Genomic DNA, 22,772 nt, shown 5'->3' with positions numbered 1-22,772 from the left:
GCATTTTGTCAAAGCTGTATCTCCAGCCTTACATTGATTCTGTTGGGAAGAAAAGCAGAAGAGAAGCAAGGAGTCAGTAGATACTGTTGGCTCCTGAAAAAAAGGAGAAACCTAAGCTCTGTATTCCAGGGATGGGAAGAAACCCCAGAAAGTTCTGTAAGATCTTCTAGCAATGTGGCCTTGTGCCTTACTTCCTAGGTAAGACCAGGAAAGGACAAGACTACAAAATAAAAATGGCTATGTGGTATCTATAGGCATTCTTAACCTTAGGCCCCTCACACAGTTTCCCTCCACTCAAGGTATCATGGGAATATAAGAATATGTTAGGCAAAGGCAGCCTCACAGAGATGAACAGGAACCAGCATATGGTAGGAGCAGCAGAATATTTTCCATGTGTATGAGTGGTATATGACACACTCAGAGAGAGCCAGGCTCCAAAAGGACTTTGTGGTAAAGAATGAGTCTTAACTCAACAGCTACCTGCTTGGACAGACATTGGTGAACTAGATAGGACGTGAATTTCAGCATGGATATATGATAATCAACAGTATCACCCATCGTGATATTTTCACACTAAGATTCCATAACTTAGACACAACCTCAAAACAAGGGGGTGAGAGAAATTCCATACTGCTGGAGATTGAGTTTCAACTGCTCAGTAGATTGGGAACTTGACATAGAATTCAATTTGAGTTGCAAGAAAAAGAAAACTTACATTTCCTGCATACCTGAATTTGTCAGATAATATCTATATCTGATGAACAGCCAGCAGCGGAAAGTATGTGACAAATGCTGAGTATCACAAACAAGTTTATCTGTTCAATGAGAAATGTAAACCGAAATAGTCTCAGAGACACAGAGGAAAAACTGAGGGTTGCTAGTTGGGAGCGGGTGGGGATGAAGGAGAAGGGGAAAGGATGAGACAATACAAATTGGTAACTACAATATGGCCTCAGGGATAGAAAAGACAGTCTGGGGAATATAATCAATAATGTTGTAAATATTTTTTAGGGGACCAGATGGACTCATGTCTTGTTAGGGAGACCACTTCATAGTCGGTGTAGAGGCCGGACCACCGCACTGTATTTCTGAAGCTGATGTTGAATAATAATGTATGTCAACTATAATTATATATACATATAGTCACGGGACGTGGAGTAGAGAGTGGGAATGGAGTCAATGGAATTGTAATAGATAAGCATGATATCGGGGGTGGGAGGGCAGTAGATGGGGGAGGGGGTTGTTTCTGTGCGAAGGGTGAAAAGGATAACTATTGCAATGTTCTGTACACCTGAAACTAACAATAAAAATTAATTATTTAATTAAAAAACAGTTTATCTGTTCAAAACATGGGGAACACGGCTCTTACTGTTATAGTCGAAAACCACAGTGGTCTTAACCTCAGGGCAAGAGTGATATCATGTGAGAAATGACCTCTGGTACTTAGCTGGGTACAAAATATAAAGGGAACTGGGTATTTGAGGAGAAAAAGGGAACTTTTGACATTTAACATTCTTTCTGCAGAATGAAATCTGCCATTAGTAAGGTGATTTTACATCATTTCTTCTGCTCATCTTCCTCTTCCTCCTGCTTCTCTCCCTCAACCATCCCTAGCCCTCTTACTTCAAACATTTCTCTTTTCTCCTTAGTGATTTCCTTTACTCCCGTATTTTTTTTCTTCTCTGTTTATTTTCCTTTCTTCTTCATCTACTCCTTAACCTCTCTATCTCCTTCTGCCTCCCTGTCATACTGTTTCATCCTACATCTCTTCTTCCTTCTGCATTCTACTTCCTTTTTCTCTTTCCTCCTATTTTTTCCATTTCAATTTAGTATCCATTCTTTCACCACTCTCTTATTTCTCCTAAACTTAATAATTCCATTTATCTGCAACTTCTATTTTCATTCATCCTTTCTCTTATTCCTGTTTTTTTACTTTCCTTCTTCTCTCTCTCTCTCTCTCTCTCTCTCTCTCTCTCTCTCTCTCTCTCTTCATCTCTCTCTTTTTTACTTTTTTATCTTCATTTCTCCCTGTCTTCATGCCCCCTCTAACAACAGATGGTAAAAGGTAAGAGAATAGAATGGAATCAGGGTATACTAAAAATGGTAGAATCAACAGAAATAGGTGATGGATTAGATTAAGAATAAGGCAGAGGGAGGCATTATGAATAATTATAAGTAAAATAGGAAGAGAATGAAACTACTAAATATGATCTTTAAAACTCCTTATAAAAAAGCAATGAACATTCTAAATATGAAATGAAATGGTAAAGTCATTTTAGGAAAAATAAACTTGTTGAGATTATTACCCAATGTTTTAATTGATGTTTCAACAAATCATTTAAGACAACAAAATAAGTGCTATATATATTGTAAAAGAAATTATCATAGTATTTCTTTTTCTTACTGTAAGTTTGTACATTAGAAATCCCAACAGTTTACTTTTCCATATTCATTCCCTGGGAATTGTATATAAGCCAAGCTTGAGAAAACCCCTGAAAGTAGGAGATAAGATGGCACACTGTCTAGGGAACTTGGACTCCAAGACACAACAAGGTGGTGAGTTCCCTGGGTTTTCTTTTTGCCACATATATCCCAGACCAAGTGCTAGAGAAGCGGGCAAACTGGAAACACCAAAGGGCACAGACAAAAAAAAAAAAAAGCTCCAACATAAGTCTGCTCTTTCTATATCTAAATGACAAAGACAGCATAGCAAGATAAAAAAAATTAGACAATAACTGCTTTACTATAGCTAAATACCAGAGGAAAGACAATGGCCCCACCCCTACCAGCAAAGGCCAGCTAGAGACCCTATACTTCTACCCCTGTCAGGCTGTAAGGAGGTCTCCAATCCCTTAACAGAGTGTCAGAGAAAGGCGAAGGGGGAGTGGGAACTGCACAATCTTCACGATGTCATAGACCAGTGGAGAGCCTGGATCTCCATTTCTAATGGATGATAATGAGATGCTCCTTCCCCTAACCAATGGAGGGTGTCAAAACAAGGCCGAGTGGAGAGTAAGAACTTTTATCACCACCCAGCACTAACAGTGACACCCATTCACTATGTAATTAGGTACCCAGGTCACTCCCAATCAGAGTGGTACTAATAAAAGCTTAACATGGTGCTGGAACCCTCACTTTGCCCTCAATAACAAGGAGCTCTTCCCTCCCAGGTGTCAATGGAGGCTGAGTGTGAATGTTGACTTCCACCCACATGTAATAAAACGGAAGATTTAAATAAGATCTAGATCCTCATAATATAATAGGCAAAATATCCAAGATTCAATTTAAAAACACTTATATCAAGTACTATGATAATCATAACTTGAATGAGAAAATACAGTCAACAAACACCAAAACCAAATTACACAGATATTAGAATCATCTAACAAGGATTTTTTTTTAAGTTTCAGGTATATAAAACAATGTAATATTTAGACATTTAACCCCCTCACAAAGTGATAACTCCCCTCCCCCAATCTATTGCCCCTCTGACATTGTATATATCTATTACAATTCCGTTGACTCTCTTCCCTATGCTGTACTCCATATCCCATGACTATATATATATATATATATATATATATATATATATATATATATAAAATTAAAGTTGACATACAATATTATTCAACTTCAGATTCAGGTGTACAACTGGTCAGGCATCTACACTGTACATGAAGCTAACAAGGATTTTTAAACAGCAATCATAAAAATGTTTTAATGAGCAATTGTGAGCATTCTTAGAAAAAATAGAAAGTCTCAGCAAAGAAGTAGAAAAATCTCCAAAAGAAATAGAAGACATAAGGAAGCATCAAAAAGAAATTTAAGAACTGAAAAATCCAATATGGGAACTTAGGGGAAAAAAACCCCACAAAACCTCAGTGGATGAAGTGGATGAGCTCAACAGCTGAACAAGATGACAAAAAAATGAATCAGTGAACTGCAAGATAGAACAATAGAAATGATCCAATCTAACCAAGAGAGAAAAATATAGACTGAAAAACAAAAATAAACAGAGCCTGCCTTGGGCACTCATACTACTATGAAATACTTAACATAGGTGTCATCCCAGTCACAGAAGAAGACAGAAGGATGAAGGACTGAAAAAAGTGGCTGAAATTTCCCCAAATTTGGAAAAAAACATAATCCCATAGATTCAAGACGCTGAGCAAACTCCAAACAAAACACAGTCAAGGAAATGCACACCAAGACACATCATTTTCAAACTTCTGAAAGCTAAAGACAGAAATTAAAAAATCTTGAAACCCACCAGAGAAAGAAATGGCACTTTACTTATAAGAGAACACCAAACCCATGACAGCAGGTTTCTCATATGGAGGCCACAACATTTCTTAAGTGCTGCAAAAAAAGAACTGTCAACCTGGAATTATATACTCAGTGAAAATATTATTCAGTAATGAAAAGGAAATCAAGACATTTTAAGGAGGAAAACTAAGAGAATTTGTCACCAACCTACCTATCCTAAAAGAATGGCTAAAGGAAGTTCTTGAAAAAGCAAGGAAATGACAAAAGAAAGAATCTTGGACCATCAGTAAGAAAAAAAGAGCAACAAAATGTAAAATATGGGTAAACACAATAGACTTTCCTTTTCCTCTCGGGTTCTCAAGATTATATTTGATGATTCAAGCAAGAATTATAACACTGTCTGTATATATATATATATATATTAGTGTATATACAGGAACTATTTAAGACAATTTATATATATATATAAGTTTAAAATATAAATTGTAATATAAATATAAATTACAGTATAAATATAAATTCTATTATAAATGATAGTAAAGACATGTAAGCAGAGTTAAGGTTTTTGTACTTCACTAAACTGGTAAAATGTTGACACAAGTGAACTGTTATACATTACATACAAAGGGTGCCAAAAAAATGTATACACATATTAAGCAAGGGAAACTATTAAAATTGTAATACTCAATATATACTGATAACAAAAGATGAATACAAGTCACGCTTGACTTCTGCAATCGCAAGAGGTGCTCAAAGTGGTTACCATCAGCGTCCAGACCCTTTTGATTACTGTGAACTACTGCTTAAGCAATGTTGACTAAAGTGTCCACTTGTATACATTTTTGGCACCCCCGTATAATAGTGTGATACCTATAGCAACCACTACAAAAGTCTATCCAAAGTTACATACTCAAAAACATTATAGATAAATCAATTCGTCTTAGTCCATTTGGGTTGCTATAACGAAATACCACAGACTGTGTAGTTTATAAACAATGGAAGTTTATTTCTCATAGTTCTGGAGGCTTAGAAGTCCGCAATCAAGGCACCACTGTGGTCACATTTGGAGAGGGCCTTCTTCCTGGTTCATAGCTGGCACCTTCTTGTTGTGTCCTCATGTGGTGAAAGGGGCTAGAGACCTCTCTGAAGCCTTGTTTATAAGGCACTAATGCCATCCATGAGGGATCCACCCTAATGACCTAAGCACCCCCCAAAGGCCCAGCTCCAATACTATCATCTTTGGGGGTTAGGATTTCAATGTATGAATTTTGGAGGGACACAAACAGTCAGACCATAGCAGAAGTTTACAAAACACTTTAACTAACTTACAGAAAATCAAAAGAAATGAAAAATAGAGGGGAAAAAACATAAAACAAAACATAAAAAGGAGAACTAAGCCCTAATATATCAATAATTAAACTCTATGAAAATGGTTTAAACACACCACTTAGAAGACGGAGATTGGCAGAGTGGATAAACAAACATTACCCAATTATATGTTGTCTATAAGAAACTCAGTTCAGGGCCAGCCGAGTGGCTCAGTTGGTTAAGAGCTCACGCAAGAGTGCAAGCTCTGAGCAACAGCGGTTCAATGCCCAGCCCGAGCTGAGTTGCCAACAGGTAGCAGGATGGCTCAGCTAAAAAAATTTTAAAAATTAAAAGAAACTCAGTTCAAATATAATGATGAAAGTAGGTTGAAAATAAAAGAATGTTAAAATATATACCATGCAAATATTAATAAAAAGAAAGCAGAAGTAATAACAACATAGACTTCAGAGCAAAGACATTTACCATGTATTGAGAAGAATATTACATAATCATGAAAGGATCAATTTACCAAGAATGCATAGCAATCCTAAATGTGTAACCAGCAAACAACAGAGATACAAAATATTCAAAAGAAAAACTGATAGAACTGACAGTAAAAAAATAGACAAATTTACATTTATATAGTTGGAAACTTCAACATCCATCTCTCAACAACGGATAGAACAACTAGAGAGAAAATCAGCAAAGATACAGAACTCAGCATCATCGACCAATAGGATCTAATCAATATTTATAGAACACTCCACCCAGCAACAACAGAATACAAAACTGATGAAGGTCAAAACAAAAGGAGAGACATACTGTATTCATGGATTACAAGAATCAACACAGAAAATATGTTAATTCTCCCTAAATTGATATTCAGGTTGAATGCAATTGCTATCAAAATCCCAGCAAGATGTTTTGTACATACAGATTATGCCACAATACGTGGGGAAAGCAAAAGAACTAGAATAATAGATAAAGTAATTCTGAAAAAAGAAGAAGAAAATTGTACTCAATTTCAAGACTATTGTATAGCTACAGTAATCAAGACAGTGTGGTATTGGTGGATGAATAGACACATAGATCAATGGAATAGAATAGAGAACTCAGAAATAGGCTTCACACAAGTACAGTCAACAGATTTGTTACAAAAGTACAAAATAATTCAATTGAAGGATTTTTAAAAATAAATTGTGCTAGAATAGTTGGATATCCATAGTCCTGCAGCCCAATCCCCCCAAATGTACCTTGACCTAAACCTCACATCTCATTCAAAATTTAAATAAAGAGGTGGCCGGGTGGCTCAGTTGGTTAGAGCGTGTGCTCTTAACAACAAGGTTCAATACCTGCATGGGATGGTGGGCTGCGCCCCACCCCCCCACAACTAGAGTGAAAATTGCAACTGGACTTGGAGCTGAGCTGTGCCCTCCACAACTAGATAGAAACAACTACTTGACTTGGAGCTGATGGGTACTGGAAAAACACACTGTTCCCCAATAAAATTTCTTTTAAAAAACTTTAAATAGAAATGGATGACAGACTTCTATATATTTAAAACCATAAAACTTTAGAATATAACACAGGATAAAATCTTCAGGTCCTAGGTCTTGTTGAAGAGTTCTTAGAAATGACTCAAAAACAAGTCTTTAAAAGGGAAAAAAACTCAATAAATTGGACTTCCTCAAAATGTTGCTTTATGACTCTGTTAAGAGGATGAAAAGACAAACTACAAACTGGGAGAAAATATTTGCAAACCATATATCTGACAAAGAACTCATACATAAAATATATAAACTCAAGATTCAACGCTAAAACAACCCCCCACAATCCAATTAGACAATGGTCATGAAGAGACCTTTCACCAAAGAGCATACATGGATGGCAAATAAGCACATATAAAAATGTTCAACGTTATTGGCCATTAGGAAAATGCAAATTAGAACCACAATGAGTTATTATTGTACATTTATCAGAATGCTAAAAAATACAACAGATGCTGGCAAGGGTTTGGAGACAATGGATCACTCACACATTGCTGGTGGGAATGTAAAATGATACAACCACTCTAGGAAAGTTTGGCAGTTTCTTATAAAACTAACATAATCTTATTCTACAACCCAGCATATTGCACTCTTGGGCATTTATCCCAGAGAAATGAGAACTTATGTTCACAGAAAAAATTATAAACAAATTTTTATAGCAGCTTTATTCATAATAGCCCCAAACTGGAAATCACTTAGATGTCCTTCAGTGGGTGAATGGTTGAGCCAACTGTGGCACAGCTAAACCATGGAATAGTACTCAACAATAAAAAGGAACAAATGATTGATACACAAAACGGCTTGGATGTCTCACAGGCATTATGCTGAGTGGAAAAAAAATGAGACTCAAAATGTGGCATAGTATATGATTCCAATTTTATAACTTTGAAATGTTAAAATTATAGAGATGGAGAACACACTGCCGTGGGTTAGTGCTGGTGGAAGGAAAGGTGGTGAGTGTGAATACAAAGGGGGAGTAGTGCAGGAAAATCTTTGTGGTGATGGAATACTTCTGTATTTTGATTGCTGTGGTGATTACCATAGAAACCTCCATATCGGATAAAGTGATATAGAACTATACACATGGCATACCAATGTCAATTTCCTGGCTTTGACATCGTATTGTAGTTACGTAGATGTACCCACTGGGGGAAGCTGCTGAAAGGTACATAGGACCTCTCTGTACGATGTTTGCAGTGTCCTGTGTATCTATAATTATTTCAAAATAAAAGTTTCTAAAAAGTGTTTAAAGTAGTAGAATTAATAAGCTAATTTGCTAAGAGCAGCTGGCCCAACTTTATTTTTAAAAATCATGCCACAAGTATTAGCTGGTTGTATACCATTAACTGCCACCACTGAACACTGGATAGTAGATACTGCTCCTACCCCCACAGATTTAGCATTGAATTCCATCTTTGAAAAACTGCTTTCTGACCAAGTGTCAGGTTGGAGTTGTGACTGTTTGTGCAGTAAAGAGTGACTCAACAGGTCTGGTGTGTTCAAATCCTGTGCATTCCTCAAAAAGGTTTTCACATTCCAAAGAAAGGTCTGGCTGTTGACAAGGTCCTGGGAGATAACCTCTAAGCCCTTGGAATAGCCTACCGGGCGATTAGAGTGTCTTTGTTCACCTGGGGCTTTGAACCACAGCAGATAGTTTATGTTTACGTTAACAGTGTGATTTATAGTGGGGCCTTGGACCTTGTGGTATTAGTTTGACCTCTTCATAGGCAGGAAACTGAGTAACTAAGGTCAGCGCTACAGGTGTTCCATGCCTACATTACTGATCCCCAGTAAAATCCTGGGCTCCAAGGCTCAAGGTGAGCTTCCTTGTTTATCACACATCTTACTGGGAGAATTAAACTCTGACCATACAACCCCACTGAGAGAGGACAACTGGAAGCTCATGCCTGGTCTTGTCCTAGATTCTGCCCTGTGTGCCTTTTAGCTTTGCTGATTTAAATCAGTATAATTTCACTGTAATAAACCATAGCCATGAGTAGAACACCTTTTCTGAGCTCTGTGAGTTCTAGCAAATGATTGACCCCGAGTTTGGTCTTCAGGATCTGCCATAGTGGTAAATCCTAGATCATATTCTGTTAGTTGCTAAGGGAATATGAAAAAGTAAATATCTGGCCTTTGTGGCTTCTGCAGTTGGAACTATTATGTAGTAGAGTATACATACTGTATTACCTTCCTAAAATGAAAAAATTGAAATACATCTAGCCCTAAGGATTTTCAATAAGCATTTTTAGGACTGTATAAAGAACTCCTAAAAGTCAGTAAGACAAAGATGCACAACACAAGAAAAATAGATAAAAGATTTACACAGGTACTTTACAAAAGAAATTTACTAGGTCTATTAATATATGAATATGTGTTCTACTTTTTTATCAGAAATGTAGATTAAAACCACAGGGAGATACCAGTAAAACACACATCAGATTGGCAAAGAAATTGGAAAGATTATAATACCAAGGGCTGTAGAGTATGTCAGTCTTACTCCCAGGCATCTGGTGTCATAGAAATTAAAACCTTAAGCATTAAAATATAAGGACATATGTACAAGTATGTTATCACAATGTTGTTTGTATATGCCAAAAAAAACCCTCTGAAACTAAAATGAATGACCAAATTGGGGAAATGATTGAATGCATTGTGGCACATCCCTATCATGGAATATTATGCAACATTGTAAAAGAATCAATCACAGGTAGGCTAGCGTTAACTAAGAAATCAGATGCATTAAAGAGCATAAGTTGTTTATCAAAAAATAAAAACATGACTTTTTGAACATGGAAGGATATAAAAATGGTTATTAAAAATTCATGTCTGGCAGATGAGGGTAGAGGTGAAAGAAAGGAGTGGGAGGCAGTAATAAAAAGTGTAATTTAAAATATTTATGGCATATATAATATAATCCCATTTATGTAAGAATATATATGCATAAAGTGTTATATTAAAGGGTAGCATCAGAATCTTAATAGTAGTTATCAAGGTGGTGAGATTTGGAGTGATGTTCACATATTGTCTGAGATATTTAGGTAATGTTTGAATTTATTTTATTTTATTATTATTATTATTTTGCATAATGAGGAAAAGTAAGGGAATTCATCACAGGAAAACAAAAAATTATGTCTCAGGTTTCTTGCTTGAGGAACAAACAGGGTGTATGGTGGGAATAATTCATTCATTAAACAAGTATTTTTTGAGCATATAAAATATGCCAGGCATTGTTCTAGGTCTTGGGGATACAGCAATGAATAAAACAAACTAAAACCCATCTCCCCAATTTGTATTTCTTAATCCTTTCACCTTTTTCACCCAGCTCCCCAGCTCCCCTCCCCTCTGGCAACCATCAGTTTGTTCTCTGAATCTCTGAGCCTGTTTCTGCTTTGTTTGTTCATTTATTTTGTTCTTTAGATTCCATATATAAGTAGTTACAAAATAGTCACAGGGATATAAAGTACAGCATAGAGAATATAGTCGATAATGTTGCGACAACTACATATAGTGCCAGGTGGGCACTAGACTAATTGGGGGATCATTGCATAAATTATAAAAATGCCTAATGACTGTGCTATACACCTGAAACTAATATAAAATAATATAGAATGTCAATTGTAACTGAAAAAAAGAAAACAAAACAAAAAATAAAATTAAATTAAACCGAGCTTCCACTTTAGGAACCTATGGAAAGAAGAGCAGTTTCAACCTAAAGTAATCAAAAAAACAAATAAGTAATCAGAAAAAAATTTTTTTTAAATAATCCATCTCCCCAAAAGGCTTTTATTCTAATGGGGAGGGAAGGACATAACTAAAGGAGAAACACACAATGTTGGTGAAGAGGAGGATATATACAAATGAATCATTTCATTACTAGTTAATTTTGAAAATACTATCTGAAATATATATATATATATATATAAACATATATATAAAATGTTATTAACCAATGTTACCCCAATAAAATTGTGTTTTTTTTAAATACGGAGACATATCCAATTGGAGAAGTGAGGTAAGTTAGGCAATTGGATTATGGATATAGAATTCATAGGCCAACCCAAGACTGGAGATACAGATATGGAAGCAGATAGCATGTAAAATGGTGTTTCAGACCTCCTTTACTGAGTCTGATCACGTCCCACTGCAGACACTCTACAGAGGAAGTGCTGAGGAAAAACAGGCAGCTGACAGGGGCGGTTGCTATGCAACAGATGAGGAAAGTCATCCAGCCAGGCAGAATTGATGTTGGCCCTTGGGGACCAAATGCTGCGGTCCTTCCTAGCATTAGCTTCCTTTCATATGCGGACTCCTGGCAGGAGCTGATGCCAGAACAAATGTGAAATGTATAAAGATCTGCCTTGGATTTTCGGAAAGTACCCATTCAATTTGGGTCATCTCACATCTGTGTATCATTTTCTGCCTTTTTGAGTCTCTCCAGTCATTCTAAAAGCACAGTGGCATGTGTGTCCTTGGGTAGGACCCCAGTAAGTGCTCCTTGCACTTCCCATTTTGCATATTGAGAAGCCGGGCTCAGAGAAGTAGAGTGACCTGAGTGGGCTCACACAGCTAGTGATATACCGGCCCAGCACTTTATCCCAGGAATTAAGGCCCAGCCGTGGAGGGAACCAAGACAAACATTTACTCTGAATCAGGGCTTGCCATGGCTCAGACACACAAGTGATTGTCCTAGCTGCTCCAGCAGGCACCAGGAAGGCCTCAAGGACAGGGTGTTTGTGCCACTCTCTGCAAAGAGGCCATTCAGAGCAGGGAGTGGACCCTAAGGAGCAACGGTCCCACCCCTTACTCCAAACACCAGCTCCCTACCTTTTCCACAATATGTCTCTGTTCTATCCCTCCCCTCTCATGGCCCCTCCTGTCAGGTCAGCATGCATCTCCACCCTCTTGCCTAGCACCACTTAAATCACTAAGGAAGTCTCTGTGTGGGGTCTCTGATTGAAATAAGTGCTTGGTTCCTGCTAAGCTCATCTATTTTGGGGCCCAGGAAAAGGAATGGCCAGAGCAGATACACTATTGGAGAAAAAGTCTGCTGAGGTGGACCCTACTCAGTGTAGGATGGACTCGCATAGAGTAGACAGAGTTGGGGCTAGGGATGTCTACCTGTACCTGTATCCTCCCGGGTGCAGAGCATGAGCTTATGTCTCAGAGAACACACACCTTGCTTGTTTGGGACAGATGTTGACAGGGCAGGAGGGGGGCGGAGCTGTTGCTCAAACAAGAGGGGAGGGTGCCTCAGTGCCCCTGCCTACACTAGTGGAACATGGATGTTGAAGTCAGGAAGACTCAGGCCTACAGTTTACATTTTCTGTTTACTGGATCTGTGGTCTTGTCTAGTTCATGGAACGTGTCTGTGCCTCAGCGTCTTGATCTGTAACGTGGAGACCTTCACCTCCCAGGGCGGCTGTAAGAGGACAAGCTCCAACACAGATCATGTTGTGATGTAGAAGCTGTGCTCTTCCCTTCCTTCCCTCTTCCCTATTTCCATATATAAAATAAGCCCATGGCGGGGGCTGCCTAAAGGGCAGGAAAGAATCTAATGTTCTTGAGGCTGGGTGCTGTTGAGGGGGCATCATGTAGAGTCACATGGAGTGCACAGGCTTTTTCTACCTCCAGTAGTGCATCCTCTCTGGCCATTCCTTTTCCTAAGTCCCAAAGTAGCCTAGCACTTGTTGCAGAGACCTCCTTAATGTGATCTAAGTGGTGCTAGGCAAGGGGGTGAAGATGCATGCCGACTTGACAGGAGGGGCCATGAGAGTGGAGGGATGGAGCTGAGACGCATTGCGGAAAAGGTAGGGGGCTGGTGTGCGGGGCAAGGGTGGGACCTAGAGGCACAGCGCATCTGTTTTGGGGAGGGGATATAGAGTAAGAGGAGGGACCGTTGTATACTGTGGACCTGGTTGGTGGTGGGGTGGTGTGTTGGCAAAGGGGCGGCACTGCCTGCCGCTGCGCATGCGCACCATGTTGTTCAGAAGGAGGCTTTTGTTGGGAAAGCGGTGGGACTCTTATTTGGTCGGTCAGCTTATGCGCATGCGCACAATCATGTGAGGCGGTGGGTGGTATATTAGGCAAAGAGGCGGGGTCGTCCTAGCTGCCGCGCTGGCATTTTCTCCGGGACAAGGAGAGGGTGCGGCTGCTGAGAGCCGAGCACTGCAATCCCGATCCTCTGAGTCGTGAAGAAGGGAGGCAACGAGGGGGTTGGGGTTGGGGCCTGAGGCAAGGTGAGACTTAGCCCCCAGACAGGGCATCTGCCCCCTGGTGCGGGCCTCCCATTTTTCATCCCGATCCCTTTACCTCAGATTCTGATCCCCCTTCCACTCCCCAAACCCCGATTCACACCCTCACCCGAGCTTCCCTTATTCAGAACCCCTGTTCGCTCTCTGAACCCTTCCCCATCGTTCAAAATCTCCAGATTTCTCGACCTCGATCTGTACTGTTATACCATTGATTCCTCCTTATTAGAAACCTCCATTCAATTTCCCAAATGCGACTCCCAACCCAACCCTTCTAGATTCAGAACTCATATCTGCTTTCCTAACCCGGATTGGAAGCTTGTCGTCAGTGGCTTCTCGGGATTGAGAACCTTCATCTAGGCACCCATTCACTTTTCCCACATCGATGCGGCGCGTTCCCCTCACATTCAGCACCTCATCCGTCCCCGCAATCAAATCCCAACACCCCACCTCCAAATTTGATTATTCGTATTTGCCCTCCCTAGTATAACGCCCGGCTCCTCCCCCACACCCACTAGGCTCCGCTCTTGCCAGAGGGACAGGGGCCATGGCTCAGAAAATGGACTGTGGTGCGGGCCTCCTCGGCTTCCAGGTGAGATATTCACTCCTCCCCCATCCCATTTCCCCAGCCGACAGTTCCCCCTGGGCCCCTTTGGCTGCCCAAACGCCTGGATCCGATTTGCCCTCTTCGTGCCTAGACTCTGTCGTCTTTCAAATTCCCAGGGTTTATCGAGGGGGGAGGGGCTTCCCTTTTCAGCCGTCAGTCCCTGCTTAGAGAAAGAGGAGACCCTGTTAGTAGTCAGGGCAATCTGCCCAGAGAATGCGGGTTGGATAAGGAACCATTTTTTTCCCATAGTCCTGACGATTGTAGAGCAGTTGGCCGCCCCCTCCCCCAACCTCCCCGCCTCCACCCTCCCGCTCTCCTGCATTCCCCACTCCCTGCGACCCCCCCCTTATTCTCCTCAACTCCTCGCGGGGGCACCCTCGCACCGCCCGGAGCCTGCGCTCCTACCGCGCACCGCTCTGCTCTAACCTCACTCCTTGATCACCCTGCTGTTGCACTTCACCCCCTCTCCTCATTCCACCCCACCCCTCTTTTAGCCCCTGGCCATGCAGCCTTACCTGACGTTGTGTGACCACTGTGCTTCCCTTTGTCCCTAGCCTGCGGTCTAGATCTAGATCTCCACCTCAGCCCTCTTCTTGCTCCAACCACCCACATGCATCTCCCCTGCGCTGCTCCCCCTACCCCTTCGCTCCCGCTTCGGAGGCCCAGAGATTTAATTTTTCCCCCCTGTATTTGCAGGCTGAGGCCTCCGTAGAAGACAGCACCTTGCTTATGCAGACTCTGATGGAGGCCATCCAGATCTCGGAGGCTCCACCTACCAACCAGGCCCCAGCAGCTGCCTGCGGGCCGAATTCTAGTCCCCAGAGTTCACAGCCCCCAGCAGCCAGTGAGATGGCTGATAATCAGATTTCAGCAGCTGCAGCTAAGCCTAAAACAGCCTTTAAGGCCCAGAATGCCACCACAAAAGGCTCAAATGGTGCCTATGATTTCTCTCAGGCTCTTAATGCCAAGGAGATGCCACCTAAGGCAGCCTTTATGCCCCAGAATGCCACCCCAAAGGGCCCAAATGCTGCCTATGATTTTTCCCAGGCAGCAACCACCAGTGAGTTAACTGCCAACAAGTCCGAGATGGCCTTTAAGGCCCAAAATACCACTACTAAGGTGGGCCCAAATGCCACCTACAATTTTTCTCAGTCTCTCAATGACAGTGAGATGGTGAACACTCAGCCTAAGACAGCCTTCAAGGCTTGGAATGAAACCACTAAGTCCCCAACAGCTGATACCCAAACCCAGAATGTTAACCAGGCCAAGATGGCCACTTCCCAGACTGACATAGAGGCGGACCCAGGTATCTCTGAATCTGATGGTGCAGCTGCACAGACATCAGCAGATGGTTCCCAGGCTCAGAATCTGGAGTCCAGGACTATAATTCGGGGCAAGAGGACCCGCAAGGTGAGATCCCTGCTAGCTCCACTTTGCTTTGGGCTCTCTCCTTTCTTCTCTGAGGTTGTTACTTGTTCTAAAAACAAAATAAATATAGAGATATCTATGTCTATATTTATGTCTATATCTGCCTGTATTCAGCTAGATTATAGGGGACGATAAGGTAAATGTGATAAATCCTGCCTTCTGAGTGTCCACAGACTGATGGAGAGATGATACATAATATGTACAGCCTGTCTGTAATTCAGTTTATATTTTGATAGCAGCCATTATGTGTTAGATCTTGAGCTAGGCACATTTACACAGGTCATCTCACTTCTTTAATCTTCAGGGTACCTCATACCAGTTAGGGATCATAGTCTCAGTTTTACAGAGAAGGAAACTAAGTAAGTCTCAGAGAGGTGAAGTGACTTCAGTGATTTGTCCAGGGTGGTACAAGCAGAGCCAGTGGTGGACATAGGAAGAGGAGCAGCTTCAGGCCCCACCCTTGGGTTGCTCCTGGCCTGGTTCAGAGATGAAACTCCTGCCTGGAAGACAGTGAAAGACAAGCCCAGGACTCTGGGTGACCATTGGCTAGTGGGTCAGGCTGTCACTTACAGGTGAGGGTTTTAGGGGGCCTTCCTGAAATAGATAGGGTGAGGACACAAAAACAAATGGTGACGCTGGACCTTCCTTCTCTTTGATAATGCAGATTAATAACTTGAGTGTGGAAGAGAACAGCAGTGGGGATCAGAGGCGGGCCCCACTGGCTGCAGGGACCTGGCGGTCTGCACCGGTTCCAGTTACGACTCAGAACCCACCTGGCGCACCCCCCAATGTGCTCTGGCAGACCCCATTGGCCTGGCAGAACCCATCAGGCTGGCAAAACCAACCAGCCAGGCAGACACCACCAGCACGTCAGAGCCCCCCAGCTAGGCAGAACCCACCAGCCTGGCAGAACCCAGTTGCTTGGCAGAACCCAGTGATCTGGCCAAACCCAGTAATCTGGCAGAACCCAGTGATCTGGCCGAATCCCATTGTCTGGCCTGGTCCAGTTGTCTGGCCAAACCCACTGGCCTGGCAGAATCCACCTGGATGGCAGACCCCACCTGGATGGCAGACCCCACCAGGCTGGCAGGGTCCTCCAGATTGGCAAGGCCCTCCTGACTGGCCACTACCACCTGACTGGCCGCTGCCACCCGACTGGCCACTTCCCACCGACTGGCCGCTCCCGCCTGACTGGGTCCCCACTGATTGGCCAGTTCCACCTGATTGGCAGAACCTGCGACCCTCACCAAACCTACGCCCCTCTCCCAACTCGCGTGCCTCACAGAACCTGGGTGCCTCACAGCCCCGAGATGTGGCCCTTCTTCAGGAAAGAGTAAGCATTATAACCCCGCAGTTACTTCTCCCCCTCTCTTGCTCTTTTCTTGGTCACCCTTTCATCTATAACTCAACCAAGTTTTCTGTAAATATCTTATGACTTTAAAGATTTCTTTTTCCCCTCCCAGGCGAATAAGTTGGTCAAGTACCTGATGCTTAAAGATTACACAAAGGTGCCCATCAAGCGCTCAGGTAGGCATCCAGTGCCCTCTCCCATGGCTCCTCCCTTACCCTCACCCCATGCTCTATGGACATCTGTTTGCTAATATGTACCTTACCCTTCAATCCCCTCCTTCCATGCCTGATTCTTCCTTTTTTCATCCTTGCGGACCCTGACTATGCTCTCCTCAGTGGGGCTGGCAAAGGGGCTGCAGCTCTGTGGCCTCTGCTGAGCCAAGGTGCTCACCCCTTCTCTCTCCTACAGAAATGCTGAGGGATATCATCCGTGAATACACTGATGTTTATCCAGAAATCATTGAACGTGCATGCTTTGTCTTGGAGAAGGTGAGAAGGCAGCCCTAACAGACAGGAATGATGGGAAACGTCTTGATTTCAAAGATTCATGGGATTCCTACTGGGAATTTAGGGTAAATCTCACAGGCAGGTGAGCGACTGAGTATGGGTAACTTATGCTAGATTTTATAATTTCATAGTTTCTTCCTTTCCCTGTAGAAATTTGGGATTCAGCTGAAGGAAATTGACAAGGAAGAACATCTATATATTCTCATCAGTACTCCTGAGTCCCTGGCCGGCATACTGGGAACGTAAGATGGGAAAGGAGGTGGAACATAGCCTTTCTCAGTAGTGCTTTTTTTCAGGGAGTAGGTGAGGGTCCAAGATCCAGGGTCACATAGCAGGTCATGGGCATAGCTGGAGTAGAATTACCCCCTAGCTGAGGAATACTGGGGGAGCTAGATGGGTAAGCTGCCAGGGGGAGTCTTGTGAAAATGGCTGCTGAAAGCATATTCTTTTTGTACTACTTTAGGACCAAAGACACACCCAAGCTGGGTCTCCTCTTGGTGATTCTGGGCGTCATCTTCATGAATGGCAACCGTGCCAGTGAGGGTGAGTGGCTGGACCTGCAGCTGGGGGTTGGCTACTGCCTGATTTCCATGCTCATTTTCCGTCCCTTGTCTCCCCTTGCCTCCCATTGCAGCTGTCCTCTGGGAGGCACTACGCAAGATGGGACTGCGTCCTGGGTATGATTGGGCTCTCTCATCTCTTGCCTGTTTATACCATCCTTTGACAACAGAGGATGGTCCCAGGATTGCATCAACCTGGTGGTCTAGGGAATTTGGGGAAGTATAGAGCCCAATAATGTGACCTGGGTGGACGGGGAAATAGTCCTGAACTCTGCCTCTTCTCTCATCTCTGACCTCTGTCCTGGAAAATTCTTTTTCTCTTCTTTGGGCAATGTCATAGTCTCTGATTATGGTTTCCTTTTTTTACTATCAGGGTGAGACATCCCCTCCTTGGAGATCTGAGGAAACTTCTCACTTATGAGTTTGTAAAGCAGAAGTAAGTGATGCCTAAGGGGATTTTTCTGGTCCTCTTGAGTTCTGTGTGCTGATCAGCCTCAGAAAGTCCTTCCCATGCTCATTTCTTATACTAACTGTACACATGTGCACTCAGGAGGATTTATTGAGTATACTTCTTGTGGTTGAGTTTTTCGACAGTATAGTTATTTTGCAGGTGAAGCTTATCCACCATCCCCACAGTACACATCTCCAAGACTGGGCCTGATTGAGGCTTTTGTACTGCAGTGTAAAGATTGTAGTGGGCCTATCTGTGGCTCACTGACAAGACTGCAAGAACCTGGAGCCAGAGCTTTGACATAGGAGATGAGATTAATTGTTGTCTTTTCTATGACCTCATGCAAGCCTCCCCTGCAGCTCTAGGTGACTGCTTAGTGTAGAAACACTGATACAGGAATTTGAAGGCCTGATTATTAGAGGGTAAATACTCTGTGTTTAGGAATGAGGCTGGGGGGACTTGCTACCTGAGCTCTGGGATTTAAAGTCTAGGATTATTACGCATTAATGGACTACCATTCTACCTTGATAGAAACAAAGACCTTTTTGCTCTTTCTAAGGTACCTGGACTATAGACGAGTGCCCAACAGCAACCCTCCTGAGTATGAGTTCCTCTGGGGCCTCCGTTCCTACCATGAGACTAGCAAGATGAAAGTGCTGAGATTTATTGCAGAGGTAATAGAGGAACTGCTCCAGAATTGATAGGTCAAGGGGTGAGATGTGACTGACTGGGAATGGTCCAGAGCAGGAGTGAAATCTTAGGTATTGCACATGGTATGTGCTGCATTACTAGTAGTATTTGTTGTTATTAAGCAAATAGTAGCACAAAGTAAGGCATAAATATATAGTAGGTGCTTCATAAATATTAACATACTATTATGGGTTTTGTTTTATTTTCTATTCCTCATCTCAGGTTCAGAAGAGAGACCCTCGTGACTGGACTGCGCAGTTCATGGAGGCCGCAGATGAGGCCTTGGATGCTCTGGATGCTGCTGCAGCTGAGGCCGAAGCCCGGGCTGAGGCGAGAACCCGCATGGGGATTGGAGATGAGGCCGTATCTGGGCCCTGGAGCTGGGATGACATTGAGTTTGAGCTGCTGACCTGGGATGAGGAAGGAGATTTTGGAGATCCTTGGTCCAGAATCCCATTTACATTCTGGGCCAGATACCACCAGAATGCCCGCTCCAGATTTCCTCAGACCTTCGCCGGCCCCATTATTGGCCCTGGTGGTACAGCCACTGCCAACTTTGCTGCCAACTTTGGTGCCATTGGTTTCTTCTGGGTTGAGTGAGATGTTGGGTAGGTATATCACTTTGGATTGGGCAGCTAGGGTCATTGGGAGATGTAGGGACTGGAATGTTTTTATGTGCACAAACTGGAAGTCATAGGAAACCCATGGCAAGAAGATAAGATTAAGTATGAGAAAGCACTGTTTCGTATTTATATTCCTTACTATTTGATATATATAATTGATTTTTAATTTTTTTCTTTCTTATGTTCACAGATATTGCTAATCAGTTGCAATAGTCTTTCCCCTGAGTGAGGCTGAAACCTCAGATTCCTTCTAAACAAAGCTATCTAGAGAGCCACATCCTGTTGACTGAAAGTGGCATGCAAGATGAATTTATTTGCTGTTCCTTGTCTATTGCTTTTTTCCCCCTTGTGTGCTGTCAAGTTTTGTTATCAGAAATAAACATTGAAACTGCAAAGTGAATTAGATGTGCTTCCATGTTTTTCTTATGTTTGAGGAGAGATCTACATGTTTATATGGGAGAGATGGGGCCTCAGTTCTAGCCTGAGGGGTAGATTAGCTTTCGATGGGTGGAAACGTGAGTAGATTGGCTAATGGGAAACAAGGGAGGGATTGATAAACGTGAGTGTTAATGAGATCCAAGAACTAATATGGTTTATTTAATAAATATCACTTAAGTGATACATATGCGAAATATATTGTTAGGTGTCCCAGAGTGACACTAAAAGCGATGAAATAATGAAAAAGAATGTAGATGCTTAGACAATTGCATTTAAGGAGACGGGACGTAAGATTCCAGGTAATGAGAAGGTCCAGAGAATGGATGATTGAAGGGGAGAGAAGATAACTAACTGTTCCTGGATATGATGTTCCTGGGACTCCATGGTGTGGGTTGTATTATCCATGTGGAAAGTGAAATAACTCCAGAATGGGGGCAGGAGTAGAAGCAGAGAACCCTATAAGCCAGGTACCAAAGTCTCCTGTATGAGAAGGAAGGTCTCATACCTCTAGGCACACTGCCCAGAAAGGGACTGGCTCACAAGCCACCCCCCTTCTCACCTCTGGAAATGCTGCCCAGGAGCCTCTCTAGAAAGACCTCACAATCCCCAGCACCACAGGACCAAGGCCACAACGCAGAGACAAGGTCTTGTGGACAGTGAAGGCTTCACAATAACCTCTTCTCTCCTTCAGTAGGGAAAAAGTGGAAACTTACTTAGATAACAAGAACTGAGAAAGTAAGACAGCTCCATGCAGAGCTAGACAGCCTTTGGCTGTGACTAAACAGGCTTGAGCTGCTGAGGTCTTTGGAAGCAGAGCTTTCTCGCTGGGAATGAAATTCAGCCTAGGCCATAACTTCCTCAGAGGCTTGGTGTTACCTAAGCCTGTAGGTAAGGGCAGAAGTGGGAGTTCCTGGGGTAGAAGAAAGCAAGAGCAAAGGCAATTTAGCCTCCTGGGAAGGACTCAGTAGTGGGCAGGGACGGTGTCCAGGGCTTCCTCAGGTTCTCGGGTGATGTCCACATTCTGAGAAGAGAAAGCCCAGGCTTAATAGGAAGGAGACAGCAGTGTGGAGCCCCAGCCCCTCCCCTGTCTGTTGTCCTCACTGCCAGGCTCCCCTCCAGCCAGGCCTGGATCCTGACCCTTTTCTCAGACAAGCCTGGGGGAATCCGCCTGAGGCCTTTTGGCAGGGGTTGCTCTAGCCCCGCATCTCCGGTGCCTTCAATGCGGTGGTTCCAGCATTCCTGGGTGCTGGTTATTCTACTCGATGGTGTGAAACACCCAAGCTCTGAGACACGGGTGGCTTTTCTGTGGGAACAGGTGCTTTCACCACGTGCCAGCTTAGGCCATGGAGTCCCTCACCTACCTCAGGCTTCTCCCGGTGTGTGTTTACGGCCTCCACAATCAGGTAGATGGATTCCACTTGACAGCCTCAAAAAGAACAACCCGTCCGTCCATCCATAAACTCCCAAGGAAAGCACAGGTCTTCCCTAAGATGTCATTACCTCTCCCACCCATCACCACCCACACCCCCCAGTGCCACAGTTTGTGCAGTTGTGACTACCCTGTGCTCAGGGGAATTTAGACCAGCTCTGTGATGTGTGGGGAGGACACCAGTCCCAAGAGGCAGCCAATGGGATGTCCTCCCAGCTCTTCCCCTAATAGTCCCAGCATTCTCTGAGCCTCAGTTGCTCAACTGTCAATGGGCAGGAAATGAGAAGAGATGATCTCTGGGTCGTCCCTCAACTCCTATGGACAGCAATCTAATCTATATAACAATGATGGAGCTCTGCAGATCCTCAGAGGTGTGTCAGACGGTGAAGTGCTGGAAGATTCCTGGGGCCATCATTCCCAGGTAAAGTTTACTTAAAGGACAATTTTTACAGGTGTGGAAGGTCACAAAGGAGTTCTGGGGAGCCTGAAGGAGGGGAAAGGTATCACTGGGGCCTGGGGCTGGCAGAGGAAGCCCAGTGCCTGTGAAAACTTTCTTAGTTCCATCCCTGTGGATTGCACTCTACTCTGGGCTTCGGTACATTGTCTGCCCTGTTCAAACTCCAGAAGAGATTTGAGTCTGTCTCTTCCTTGCTCATGGAATTCAGGTGCAATTCAGGTTGGCAAAATCTGAATAAGGTCTTTAAATTAGATAATAGTATTATATCAATGTTAGTGGTCTGATTTTGATTATTATACTGTTTTCTGTAAGAAAATGTCTTTGTTAATTAATCTCAAAATATTTATTTTAAAATTTTATATATTTTTTATTTTTCAACATCAACAGTGTGAGAAAGGAGGTTTTGCTCTCAAAGTCCCATTAACTTTTATTTGTTTTCTGTCTTTAAGTTAATTTTTGTATTACAGTATAGTTGACATATAATACTATATTAGTTCCAGTGTACAACATAGTGATAGTGATTCGATATTTATATTCTTTATGATGTGATTGCCACAGTAATTCTAGTAACCATGTCACCGTGCAAAGTTATTATTACATAGTTATTACAATATTATTGACTGTTTTCCCTATGCCATACATTACATCCCCATGACTTACTGTTTTTATAACTAGAGGTTTGTACCTCTTATTCCCCTTCACTTTTTTCACCCAGCCCCCAACCCCCTCCTCTCTGGCAGCCATCAGTTTGTTCTCTCTATCTATGAGTTTGTTTCTGTTTTTTTTTTAATTCCACATGTAAGTGAAATCATACAGAACTTGTCTTTCTGCCTGACTTATTTCACATAGCATAATACACT

The 22,772-nt window shown here is 42.7% G+C and overlaps 1 protein-coding gene across 4 annotated transcripts in view; it reads left to right on the top strand.

Annotated features, from left to right (window-relative positions):
• The window catches only part of MAGED1 (MAGE family member D1), a 54,656-nt gene extending 34,668 nt beyond the window's left edge, over window positions 1–19,988 (top strand). For 2 of the 4 annotated variants that reach the window (XM_019634337.1, XM_019634339.1), the window contains exons 2-13: window positions 13,891–13,964; window positions 14,676–15,389; window positions 16,072–16,740; window positions 16,871–16,934; window positions 17,167–17,246; window positions 17,415–17,506; window positions 17,728–17,807; window positions 17,899–17,941; window positions 18,198–18,260; window positions 18,835–18,949; window positions 19,188–19,573; window positions 19,779–19,988. In XM_019634337.1, coding sequence (XP_019489882.1) covers window positions 13,920–13,964; window positions 14,676–15,389; window positions 16,072–16,740; window positions 16,871–16,934; window positions 17,167–17,246; window positions 17,415–17,506; window positions 17,728–17,807; window positions 17,899–17,941; window positions 18,198–18,260; window positions 18,835–18,949; window positions 19,188–19,565 — 2,343 coding nt within the window. In that variant the 5' untranslated portion in view covers window positions 13,891–13,919 and the 3' untranslated portion in view covers window positions 19,566–19,573; window positions 19,779–19,988. Of the gene's footprint in view, window positions 1–13,170; window positions 13,361–13,857; window positions 13,965–14,675; window positions 15,390–16,071; window positions 16,741–16,870; window positions 16,935–17,166; window positions 17,247–17,414; window positions 17,507–17,727; window positions 17,808–17,898; window positions 17,942–18,197; window positions 18,261–18,834; window positions 18,950–19,187; window positions 19,574–19,778 lie in introns of those variants that run through there. The other 2 variants (XM_019634338.1, XM_019634336.1) reach the window with 2 other exon arrangements.
• Window positions 19,989–22,772: the final 2,784 nt, after the last annotated feature.

The sequence above is a fragment of the Hipposideros armiger genome, unplaced genomic scaffold, assembly GCF_001890085.2.
Source record: "Hipposideros armiger isolate ML-2016 unplaced genomic scaffold, ASM189008v1 scaffold_1587, whole genome shotgun sequence".
NCBI lineage: Eukaryota > Metazoa > Chordata > Mammalia > Chiroptera > Hipposideridae > Hipposideros > Hipposideros armiger.
The sequence above is the reverse complement of the archived record's forward strand: the minus strand, read 5'-3'. Positions and strand labels throughout refer to the sequence as shown.